The 12,387-nt window shown below is 42.6% G+C and overlaps 1 protein-coding gene across 2 annotated transcripts; it reads right to left on the minus strand.

The window, feature by feature from the left end:
• Positions 1–280: 280 nt before the first annotated feature.
• On the minus strand, positions 281–10,200 carry LOC306788249 (14-3-3 protein epsilon). Of its 2 annotated transcripts, XM_079283689.1 has the most exons (7): positions 10,007–10,200; positions 5,409–5,608; positions 4,437–4,543; positions 3,654–3,860; positions 3,399–3,535; positions 2,995–3,046; positions 281–1,474 (listed from the first exon to the last, which is right to left on the minus strand). In XM_079283689.1, the coding sequence occupies exons 1-6, from the start codon at positions 10,068–10,070 to the stop codon at positions 3,039–3,041; spliced, it is 723 nt and encodes a 240-aa protein (XP_079139815.1). In that variant the 5' UTR covers positions 10,071–10,200; the 3' UTR covers positions 281–1,474; positions 2,995–3,038. The 2 variants fall into 2 exon arrangements, with proteins under 2 accessions (XP_079139815.1, XP_079139814.1); XM_079283688.1 differs by lacking the exon at positions 2,995–3,046 and having other exon boundaries at positions 286–1,474; positions 10,007–10,199.
• Between the last annotated feature and the right edge of the window lie 2,187 nt (positions 10,201–12,387).

Raw genomic sequence — 12,387 nt, forward strand, 5'->3', positions numbered from 1 at the left:
ATATTTTCTACATTAACCGCGGAGTTGTCTGTGTGTGTTTTTACAAGCTCATCACATTTCAAGTAAAACCATCTAAAAATAAACAGTTAACGCCAACTGTCAGCTATAGTAGACTATTATTAGAGTGCTAGCACCACAAAATAGTACTTCTGTACTTGTACAGTACTTGAGTAAATGTACTTTGAACCACTACAGCAGAATCAATGCAGCAGCAGATGTATTCTGCTACTGCAGCACTGCCCTCTAGTGATTAGAAATCAAACCACAGCACTAACAGGAAAAGACAACATCTTACACATTTGAATTTAACATTTTTGAATTTGAAGTTTAATGTTAATTCCATGCTGCGTTTCCGTAAGAATACAGATGGTACTTGTGGCTCCGTTGAGAATATCCAGTAGTACAAATCAGATTCACGTTACACATACCGAAGAGAACGAAGAGAGGAAACGAGGAGTAGGAAAGAAAGAGTTGAGAAGAGGAACCCTGAAATAGTCAGGACAGTAAAGATAGAGCAGGTCTCTATTTCCCAAAATTGTTTTTATATGGTGCCAATGCAAAACTGCATTATATTACAATCAATAGTGTTGAGCATTCCCCTCCCACGCACACATACGCGTTCTGTCAGCTAAAAAGCCATTACCTAACTATCTGCCATTAGCAAAAGCGCTACAGCCTCGCAGCAACATTACTTGGTCCGAGAATGGACAAGAATAGAGGTCAGAGTGATGCTTGGAGAAGGGGGACATTCTGCCATTTGTCATTCAAAAAAACAACTATTGATGTGTCGAAGGAGCAGGTTTGGTACCCACAAAGTAAAGAGGGCACTTAGTTCTTCCAAAAAGCTTTCACACATCCCTTTTAAATCTTTCGTCGCCACTTTATTTCCTCAATTTGCAAACTGAAATGTTTCAAAACTGACTGACTGCACGGACAATATATTGTTTAGAAACACAACTACAGGAAAAAGTTGAACAGCTAAGTATTGTCTTTAAATAAACTCTTGCATATGTGTGTTAGAAATACAGGCAAGCGTACTTGGCAACAGATAATACAGCAAAGTAAAGCAAAAAACAAAAAACAAAAACAGTAAAAGAGGACATGAACCTTAAAGGGTACAGGCTTGCAAAATGAGTCATCAAAAATAAGGTAAAACTCCTGGGAAGTGGAAATGGAGACCCGAGCGGGCCCTGTGGGGGGGGGGGGGGGGGTTGGGACGTGACATGACATGCATATGAGGAGAAAGGGTAAGACAGATGGGTAGAAATGGAGGGCAAAGAAGAGGAAGAGTGTGGGCTGCAGTATAAATCCAGTTGAAAACTGTGGCTGGGGACAGAAGCTAGTGCTGGGAGGAGAGGAAAAAAGGAGGATGGGTAGGAGGAGGAAGAGGACTCGTCTTGTGTCGTTCAGTCTCGCTGGGTCTCTTCCTCCGCATCTGGCGCCGGCGGTGCTTCTTCTTTGTTCTGTTCTTCACCTGAGATAATGAAAGGAACATAACACAATGTCATCTCTGCACACTCAATGAGAGATTCTCTTTAAAAAGGCGGCTAAATGAGGCCGTTCTGATGAACAGGCCAGCCAGAGGAAGCTCCTCCCTGCTGGGCGTTTAGCTTCCATGACGTCGACCAGGAGGAAGACGAGTGCGTGGTTACTTGGTGCTCTTTGAAGAGTTAAACTGAAATCCCTGAAACACAATCGTTCCATCAGAAGTGTGTGGATTGGTCAACCATGCAACAAACAATCCCAACACGTAGAGGTAGACCACAGTGTTTAGTGTCAAGATGCAGTCGAGTGAGCAACAGTTAGTGCCCAGTGCCTTCACAACAAGCCGCGGTCAGACGTACCGAGGGAGGGAAATGCCTTGTGAACCTGTGCGACTGGTTGCTGAGAAAGGTTACCATAGAGACAGCACAGCCATCCGTGTAATGAAGAATTAAGAGGCACGAACAACAAAAGGCTCGAGAATCCATCATGATTAAAACAGAAACCGCAACAGTGCTCATTAGCAACGCGGCTAACCGGGATGTGAGAAAGCCGCAGGCGACGGAGCCGCGGCCTCGCACGCCGTTACTGCAGTTTATCCGTTACATCACACTCCAGAGCGCTGCAGCGCTCACGGGCTTACTGCTGCATCGCCCCAACGGGCTGTGTGCAGTGAGACGGACCAGCGCCGCGAAAGCGTCCGCAAGTTCTTTCAGTCTGTGTTCCAAGGCCGGAATCACAATCTTAAGAATGTAGCGCGATACGGAGCTACGGAGGCTTACGCAAGCTCACCTAAATATTTGGTTTGACAGGAAGAAAATATTTTCATATAAAACTATAAAGAAGAGGGGTTTTTTACACTTTTTCGCAAATATGGTTGAATAGCAAAACAATACGACTCCGAATGTGATTTTAAAGGGTTTAAAAGGAGCATTTTTCATTTCATCTCAAATTTAACTGATTGTTTTTGCTCACATTGCACAGGTATATAGACACACGGTACATTTTTAATAGCGAGCCCAAGTAGAACGTGAAGTTTGTTGCTGTGCTCCTGGTGTAAGAAAGCTTAGCCCCCCCCCCCCCCCATTACTTACACTGGAAGCGTGTTAGAGAGAAAATTGTGGAAAAAAAGAGCGACAAATGGAAACCTCCATTCGCTCAATGAGCGACTACATTGAGCAACAGAAGATCAGAGGAGCTGGGAAATTAAATCTAGTGGACAGTACTATTTAAACAAAATGCAACCTAGCATTATTTCAACTTTTAGCGACTCGCGGACACCGATGACACTAAAAGCACACAGCACTCGAGTTCCACTCGTGCACAAATAGGTGGATAACAGGTGAAAAAGCAGCAGGTAATCCTTCAGAGCTGTGGGCAAACAGGGCTGGATATAATCTCCTCTCACCCAAAAAACATTCCTTTATAATGCGAGGAGGTTAGTGAAGGATGCCGGGGTGGTGAGACAGCTTGAGGTGAAACAGCCAAAGACAGGCAGAAGGAATGACTTACAAATTAGACTTGTATAATGGAAGAGTGAAGGAAGAGGGCTGTCCTTAAGAATCTACAGAACGGTGGAGAGATGAGAAGTTAAAGCAGTGTGTGAGTACTGAGAAGGAAAGGAGAGAGAGCTTCTCACTTCAGAGGAACCACTGGGATGAAGGGAAATGTTAGAGAAAAGGTTAATTCTTCAGTTTTCAGGATGCTTTTTGGTGGTATCAGCACTTAAACACAAGTATCTCAGAAACTGAAGTCAAAGGACTACGGAGCGGCTATTTAAAGGAAAAAAATACAAGAAAAACTTCCAAAAAACAACTAATCTTCATTCAGTATCACTGATGACTAGATGCTAGTAGATGCCGTCTATTGAAGCACCTATAACTGAAGCCATGAGTGAAACAGAATGGCTCTCTCACCATCTCCCTGCACGTCTGAGGTCCATAGTGTCAAGTTGTCACGTAGCAACTGCATGATAAGTGTTGAGTCCTTATAGCTTTCCTCGCTCAGCGTATCCAGTTCTGCGATGGCATTGTCGAACGCTTCCTTCGCCAACCTGTCCAACACAAGACAACAGTTGCATTCAGCGAACAGGTGGACAGCATTGTATGGATGCAAATTCATCTGAGAATCACAAACGGTGTCATACGTCAACATGAAATGATCACACGTACTTGCAAGCACGGTCTGGCGAGTTGAGGATTTCATAATAGAAAACAGAAAAGTTAAGGGCCAGTCCCAGACGAATGGGGTGCGTTGGAGGGAGTTCGATCATGGCGATGTCGCTAGCAGCTTTGTACGCAACCAGACTGTTCTCGGCTGCCTCTTTCCTGTCGTTGCCTGTGGCAAACTCTGCCAGGTACCTGTGGTAATCTCCCTTCCTGAACAGAGGGAACACCACAAACAAACGCATTAACAAACCAGCAGCGACAGCAACATCAAGGCACCCCTACAATCTATATTACAGACTGGATTTACATCAATGAACACTGAGCCCCATTAGCTGGTCCAACAATTATACATGCTTGCTTTGCAACTTTCGCAGAACTGAAAGAGTGTTTGTTGAATAACTTTCCCTCCTCAGCCACTAAACCTAAACTTGACTAGATTACTTACTAGAACTTGATTAAATGGGACAGTTAAAACGTGCCAGGACCCTGGCTTACTCTGAACACGCTACTTAAGACATGACTACATAACAGTTAATTTAGCAACTAACGCAGTGACAGAAAATCTCCACCGAGAGCCACTATGAGGTTCGGTCCATGTCTAGTTTCTCACTACACAGGCATATTAAATGACTTGGTTATGGATCCACGTATAATCCCCTGCACTGCAACCATAACAGGAAGTGGCTGAGATAAACACATACTTATAATGATTACCAGGAAATTTGTGGATTGGAGAGAAGTGAGATACGGTCAGTATTTATACACACACGTGTGTTGGATACATACATTTTGTAGTAGAAAACCTTCGATTCTCCTGTGACTGCAGCTAAGATGAGGTGCTTGTCCAGTACATCCAGAATGTCGTTGCAGATTGATTTCAGCTCTTTCTCGACCTGCAGACCAAGACACACACACGGCGGTCAACGGCTTGTATGGTCACATAAAACCTCAGGTACTAGAATAAAGGTCCCTTTGACTAATCAGTTGCAATTTAAACCTGGTTTGATATTTTATAGTTTATAAATGAATGTCTACGAGTCATGACTGTTGGTTACTCATTATAAAAACACCCTACATTTATATTTCACGCAGAACAACAGCTGCAGGTGGGCAGAGATGCACAAGGCAGCGTTTAGGGCAGTGGTCTTCGAGGCAGCCTGTCAATAATGTTATTGAATTTATTTTCAATAAAATGTACACAAAACAGATCCATGAAACTTCTCCAGCATCTTACAGCTGTGGGAAATGACATGCATACAAAACCCTGCAAATAAAATGTGTTTCTGCTCTCACTACATGATTGGAAGGTTGCTGCGCTCAGTGAGTGAGAGTTACTCTGCAGCGGAAATGAGGAAGAATTGATTTACAGCCGATTCTCGGTTGCTGCGAGCTCGTTATTTCACTCAGACAAGTCTCAACATCTCCTCTCAAAGTGGAGAGGTCAGGGGAGGAGACCTGAAAGAATCCTGCCAAAAGCAGCAAAACATTGCCAGAAAGTTGGCTACTAAATGTGGAAATGAGATTATCTGACAGTTGCACGACAGATACAATGATCTGTGTGAAACAACAAGGTACGTAGCAACCTAAAGCTCTAAGTAGGGGTTTGTATTTCCAATGCAGGAAGAGCCATGTTGCATAAAGAACTCAATTTCATGATCAAATCCTTGTAGCTTAGAAACCTCAAAAAGACATTCTCACACTGCTTACAATCAGTGGAAAATAACCAGTTATTACATTGTATTAATAACGGTGTCTGACCGTTTTTCTGTATTCCCGGATCATCTTCAGTTTGTCTTCTCCGCCTTTGTTTTCTTCTTTCTGCTCCAGGCTGCTGATTATCCTCCAGGACGCTCTTCTGGCCCCGATCACGTTCTTGTACGCTACCGACAGCAGGTTCCTCTCCTCCACCGTCAGCTCCACGTCCATGCTGGCCACGTTCTTCATCGACTCCACCATTTCTGGGAGACACGGGGAAACAAATGGCATAAGGCGGAGGCCAGCACAGAAGGAGCAACAACCTGCACTGTGTGAAGCATTCACTTTAACTAACCCGGGCGTGAGGCCTATCAGAACGGTGGGTATTTAACTGGTGCACACGGCCAAATCTAGTGTCTCAACGTGAAACATGTCGTCACACACCATTGAGTTCTGGTCTGAACGCCAGTTACGCGATTGGTCACTGCAGTGGGACGTTGGGTTTCTCCAACAGTCCAACAGCCCAATACTAGTGTTCAATGATGTTTTGACCAGGGTAGGAAATTTACATATTTTTTGGGGGGCAATTTTTGCCCCCACTGACTGAAATCCAGGGGCATTTTCAAAAAATTGGGGGGCAATTTTTGAAACTTGTGAAATAACATTCAACCTTTGTTCAAAATAATAAATATACTTATTTAGGCTTACAGTGTATGAGCAATTGTCATCAAATGGCAATAAGACTATTAGGCAGTAGTCTACAGATTCAAAGTGTTTTCTTAGATTTATTTAACAAAAAACATACATAAATCACACAATCATTCAATTTTATTCTTATTTCTTTGTGGTTATTTATTGTTATTACATTTTTTAAACAACTATTAACAATTATTAAGTCAATGGAGTTCGGGTTGATCGGTGCTAGGTTATGCAAACATTGTTGCTCAATCAAAACAATATAACAAAAATAATGTCATCTATGCGGAACTACAGCATCAACGTTGTTGTTAGTATGTAGACATTTATACACAAAGTTTGTATAAATACGAGGTACTATCCTAAAACATTTGTCCTCCATTTTTTTAATTCAACATGAGGACGTCAGGAGAATCCCATTGCTGATGGGCTTTCACGTCAGTAATGTAAATTTCTAGCAGTGGAGGCAGATATCGCGGTCTCCTCCATTGGAATTATTGGTCTTCTGTGGCGGAGGGAGGTGTACATAAAGCAAGCACATCCACCCTCTATTATGAATGAGTTCAAACCACAGAGCAGAGCATAGAAAGCTTTCTGCCATCCTCAGTATTATATTAATGGGGTTCCTGGGACACCGCCCCAGTATAGACTCCTCTAATGCAGAGATTCACCAGCTAGAGACACCGATGGTACGGTACAGGGACCGGAGCCAGGACTATGTACCAGGAGGCTGAGCCTCACATCCTCACATCCTCTCATGGTGATTCAGTAGGATGTGGTTGATAAAGAATCTACAATAAACAATTTAATACTCCGCTCTGAAGGAGCTACTAATTAGCAAACAAGCCGTTTCCCTGGGGATTAAGAACAGACACAGCATGGGGCCTCTGGAACCCAATCAGAGCAGTTCAAGGGGGCATAGAAGGCAACAACAACACCGAACTAAACTAAACTGCTGCTGCAGTTGTTGACGTATTCTATGTCGTTTCTGGATAAGCCATTAGGGTATTATTTGATTATTACTTATACGCCGATATCAAAATGCACTACATATTCTGTGGGATGATTTCTAATCGTCGGAGTAGCATCATGCTAATGCCTTTTTAAAAATGTGATGACTGTCTTTAATGGCGGAATCGAGCTCAAGCTGCATACGAGTCCCAGCGGCCATGCTAACCGTGCTACCCTGGAGGTAAGAGGAGTGGTGTGCCAGTTGTTTGGCTTTCAGCTTCACAGACAGGTGTTATCTGTTGAAGCCGACGGCAGGGTGCTGCACAGCACACTGGTGAAACCTGATACACGATGGTTTCAAGCCAGGAGGAGCACTAATGCTGCTTTGATCATTTTACCCTCCAGCCCAGCGCGCACTCAAACACACTCAAGTGACCTCTCTGTGCTTTAAAAAAAAATGGAGCTGCGTTGCAAGCTCTGCAGCTCCATTGAACTAATCAGTCAACCTCGGTCTCTGGCTGAAACAAACTGGGCTCCTTTAACCACCAGCTAAGATGGCATTTGTGTTATTTTAGAGGTTGAATTTGTCACCTGTGATGTGTGCATTTGAAGCAGCAGGTACTCAGCCACGCATGTCAGCTTGTCTGACAAAATTATGTTTTTGTTAGCTGGCATTTTAGCTCAATGGTGCAAATTTGAAATGCATATACAATCATGGACGGCCATGCACCTACTGATAGTTGCATACCTTTCCTGCTGCGTCGCTGTGGTTCCAATGTCCACTCAGAACGCCAAAAAAAGACTAATTCAAACATCTGCTTTTTGGTTTTATTGTTAGTCATTTTCCTTGGTGTCTAGCTCTCAGTTTGGTATGTATGCTACTGAACAGCATGTCTGTCTCTCGCCCACTTCAACCAAAGAAACTAAAAATAGCACCCAGTGGTTTGTTTGTATTTTTACAGACATTAACCCATAAAATGCATTTTAACTTTTTTTTCTAAGTTTCAAAGCCACGTGTAATCAAATACATTTAAAAATAGACCAGATGCATGAAGAAACCAAAGCACATGAAAGAGCCGTGCACCACACAACTGTTGGACACACGAAGCAGCAGCTGAAGCTCAGCTAAACCACAGTGCAGCCGTGTCCAGAGGCCTTAGGGGGTAGGACGCCATTGTACAGTAGAGTTGATCAATAACAATGACGTAAAAATCTGGCCGGTTGCTTGAAAGAAGTTTTAACCTGCCACCTCATTGACTTCCTGTCGTGGTGAAAGTTTACCTTATGAAGTCTTCCGTCAGACATGGAGAGCTGCTAAACACGTTAAAACACCACCGACTATTCACGCAACAAAACTTTTTTTAACCATCAGTGCCACGACAGCCTGCATCCAAATGAATGGAGGACCACAGCACAAATAGAAAGCAGTGACTGTGGCAAAGAATCACATGCTGGATTCTGCAGTGATGGAACACATCGGGAGTTTTAATTAATTCCAGCTCAGTGTGAGTCTTAATTGCGTTTAGGTCTCATTAAATGGCGAGCTTCTTTCCCTGTGTTACATAAAGGTTGGAGCTCTCTCTCTCTCTCACACACACCTGTATTGCGTCAGCAGTCTGCTCGTGTACACGTTCAGTGTGCGTTATTGGTATAACTAAGGATGATAAAGGACGCGCTGCAGTGAGCAGCCGTGCAGATCCACGCCTCAATCACAATCCGGTTTATCGGGATTTGACCCATTACATTAACATAGTGACAGGAGATTACATGAAAAAGAAAAGCAGATATTGCTAAAAATGTATACATTAGAATTTTGCATTATAGTCAAAGACGTGCGTTAATGTAAAGCATGGAGACAGATGTTAACGTGTCAATGAGATGGGGTCCTGTGCCTTGATGAGAAGAAATAATGCAAATGTTTATGATTTATTATAGTGCATGACTAAATGAGTTATCATGGAGAACAAAGTACACGTCTGACAAGATGCAGTGACTCACACCAGAAGCACTCAGGTGTGTGTAGTCACTAAAATGCTTGATGCAGTGTAGTTCAGTCACTCCATCAGTGCAAGAGATGGATGACACTACACCACACCGAGGCCTCTGTGCACCACGAGGATCAACATTATTGACCGAATATCTAAATCAACTACAGAGTAAATATACCAATAGGCAGCTCAATTAACGTTGCTGTGCTAAAATAAAAGAAATACTCTGTGCCTCGCCTACTCCCGTCCACCATTGGTGCTCCACCTCTGAATCAATTAACCCACACCAGCACACCACCGGCCCCATTAAGTACAGCAGACGGACCAACACAAAGCGAGCTTCATATTTCAGGGTTTTTTTAAAATTGTTTGCCTAATTGTTCCGGGTTCAACAAACAATTCAGACCATATACGAGTTGTTGCAAAGCAATGCCACTCTTGCACCCTCATGATTTTAGTGTATCAAATGGCAATGGTAACCATTTGTTTTGTAGGACTGGAGCTGTATTTTCTTACACACTGTGTGGGCGGTGCGTCAGCATTAACGGTGGTACGGATACATCTTCCGACTGAAGCTGGAGATATAGTCCACGTGTAGTCCAACGGTTACAACAGAAGCAGAGACGTTTGCTTTATTTCTGAATGGAGTTTGGTGTGACGCGTGTCTGAAAAATGGCTAGTTTAGCTAGTTAGCACTAGGTAGCTACAGTGGTAGCTAACTAACGCAATGAACTCGCTTAGCTCACCAGCTAACGTAAGCTAACATTTGACCAGGCCACGCGACAAAGGCACGCTAAGCTAAATGCACCTTCCGTCTGAACTCGAAAGAAAAATAAATTAAAAGACGTTTACTGATTCATTCGGCTGGAGAAACCTCCGCCATTTTGTCCCTCACCCAACAGATCCATGCGTAACGTTAGTGTTTTACCTGAGTCTCCAAAAGCCCCCCTTGCGCACGGAGACTGTATGGGCAAAGAGGGGCTAGGCATTCTGCAGTGACCATTATCATTTATGCGGGGGTCTTACCGTCGTATCTCTCCGCTTGCTCGGCGAGTTTCGCCTGGTATACTAAGTTCTCTCTAGCCGCCATGGTGCTCGGATGTTTTTTGGGCTGCTCGTCCCAGTGGAAAGTGAGGATTATCTAGCTGCTCGGTGGTGGATCAGCAACAGCGCCGTTGCTCCGCTGAACTGAATAACCCACCGGTAGGTAGCACACTGGCGTAAAGATGGCGCCGCTACTCCATCCGGGAAACCCACGCAGCGGTCTCATTCACGCCCACTATTCATCCTCTTGCCAAGTCCCGAAATAAACCAAGATTCTCCAAGATTCCTCTCACAAAACTCCATTCAAACAATGGCAAATACAGAAGAAGTGACTTTTCAATACATCTAAAATGTCTGTGATCTTTATATTTATTAAAATGTAGCAACTCTTCCATTCGGCATAAATATACGTCATAAATAAGCATTTGTTTTACAATTTTAACTTGCTCACAGTCACACAACATACAATTTGGTATCATTTTATTGACAACGTATATTAACACATTACATGCTGCAGAAAATAAAAAAGGTACATTTTAAATTCAAACAACATATTTGACACGTAATACAATCTCTTCTCTTTTTAAATCCTGTGTTTGCTTGTTGGGGTCCTCTTCAACGTGAGGTCGAAATGGCACAAAAATATATGATCATTAAAAAACAACAACAAAAACTTGATAATTTTAAATTGCTAAAACAATATGCAGCACAATGCCGTGATTTGGGAGACATCTCGCACCAGATTTGTATGTCATTAAAGCATTCTTCCCCAAGATCACTAACACGGCCCATTTGCATCCAATCACAACGATTGGACTGTCACCAGTGATTTAGTGTTAATTGTTCAACTATATATCCATGTGAGCTCTACTTAGTTACACAAACTCAACAATTATCGTCACATTAACCACTGAATGTACTCAATTCCAATAATTCAGCTGAGCTCAAATATTTCACCTTAACAAAGACACATGGAATATGGGCACTTAAAACTATTGTTTGTTAATATACACAGGGCTTTAAATTACCTTGATAAACACATGTTACGGTAACAAAAAATATGGCATTTAATTTAGCATACAAAAGATAATTTCCTTAAATTTGAGTCTAAATAACAAAAAATGGAGGGAAACTTTCCACAAGACATTGTAAACTCAGACGACACTTTGGGATGTCTGGGGTCAGATGCATGAATGAATAGCTCAGCCTGGACACAAATCAATATTTCTAAAGATACTAATACAAATAAAAACGCCTTTTTAACTCTATTGCAAAATATTTTTTTAATGTTTTATTTTCTTCATATTTTATGTCAAAATCCAATCATCCTTTCTTCCTGTAAAACACAATATGAAGTGAGCCGGTAAGCTTGTACCGAACCAATTTAAACCAATAATATGACATTCATTCATCTGCAACCTTTGGCAAAGAGGGAGGTGTGTGTGGCGCCAGTCCTTTGTAGCTCTGAACTGTGCTGCATTCTAAGCATGCCCACTTTTTACATGTTTACATCCCTCTTGTAACTGTCGACCACTCAGATATTCTGCTTCACTGGGGATTACTCACAGTCAGCTAAAGATGCTCGGACTTTTAAGACATGGCAAGGAGAACGAAAGAGCACGTCACCAAATATCAGTTGCGAATAATATAATATTTTTGACTGCGACACTTTGTGATCATCTTATTTTTAATTTCCGCTCTACCATGGCACTCTATGCATATGCTTTCATGATGCATGTACATGATGTGCACCTGCTCAGCGTTCCTTATTATAAAGATGTTCGGTGAGTGACATGAACGATAGCTGTGCATAGGCATCATTTACACATCTGACCCCAGGGCTGTGCTTAACGTGTGCTTTGGAAGCAAAGATAACGTGTTGTTTTGCGAGCGCTGTGGAAACCATTTGGTGTGTTTTGTTCATTTTAACATATCAAAGACAATACTGGATGAATGATGGAACCGTGAGGCTTCAGGTGACTTTCTCCGATACAAAACTCTGCAGCTCCTCCCTGGTTCATCACTCCTGCTGTGGTTTACCATTTCCATCACACAAGATGCCTCCATTGCATTGATGTATCAAGGTAGAGTTGACACATAAGAGTATAAGGTTTACTATAATACATAATAAGACTGTGACCACAGGATGATTTCTTTACTTAAAAACAGTGTTATTGTCACTGATAACAGCGTTACATCAGCTTCATCGCCGTTTACCGCATTTTACAAACATTTGCAAGTCATCTCATCAGCAGAGAGACCGTCGAGGACATCCCGAGTCAGCGATCGCTCTGCCTGCTTTAGAGGAAGGTCCAATCTCAAGGGTATCGGAAAATTAAATGTCACTCACGAGAGCAGCCATA

This window comes from Melanostigma gelatinosum, assembly GCF_949748355.1.
Source record: "Melanostigma gelatinosum genome assembly, chromosome: 14".
NCBI lineage: Eukaryota > Metazoa > Chordata > Actinopteri > Perciformes > Zoarcidae > Melanostigma > Melanostigma gelatinosum.

Bases quoted from the DNA above. Each gene is read 5' to 3' on its own strand.
- LOC306788249 (XM_079283688.1), bottom strand. From the start codon at position 10,070: ATGGCGGCTAGAGAGAACTTAGTATACCAGGCGAAACTCGCCGAGCAA. The intron at 4,544-5,408 runs GTCAGACACCGT...CTTGGTCTGCAG, and splicing joins TCCGGGAATACAGAAAAACG to GTCGAGAAAGAGCTGAAATC. The intron at 3,536-3,653 runs GTACGTGTGATC...TGTGTTGGACAG, and splicing joins TCGCCAGACCGTGCTTGCAA to GTTGGCGAAGGAAGCGTTCG.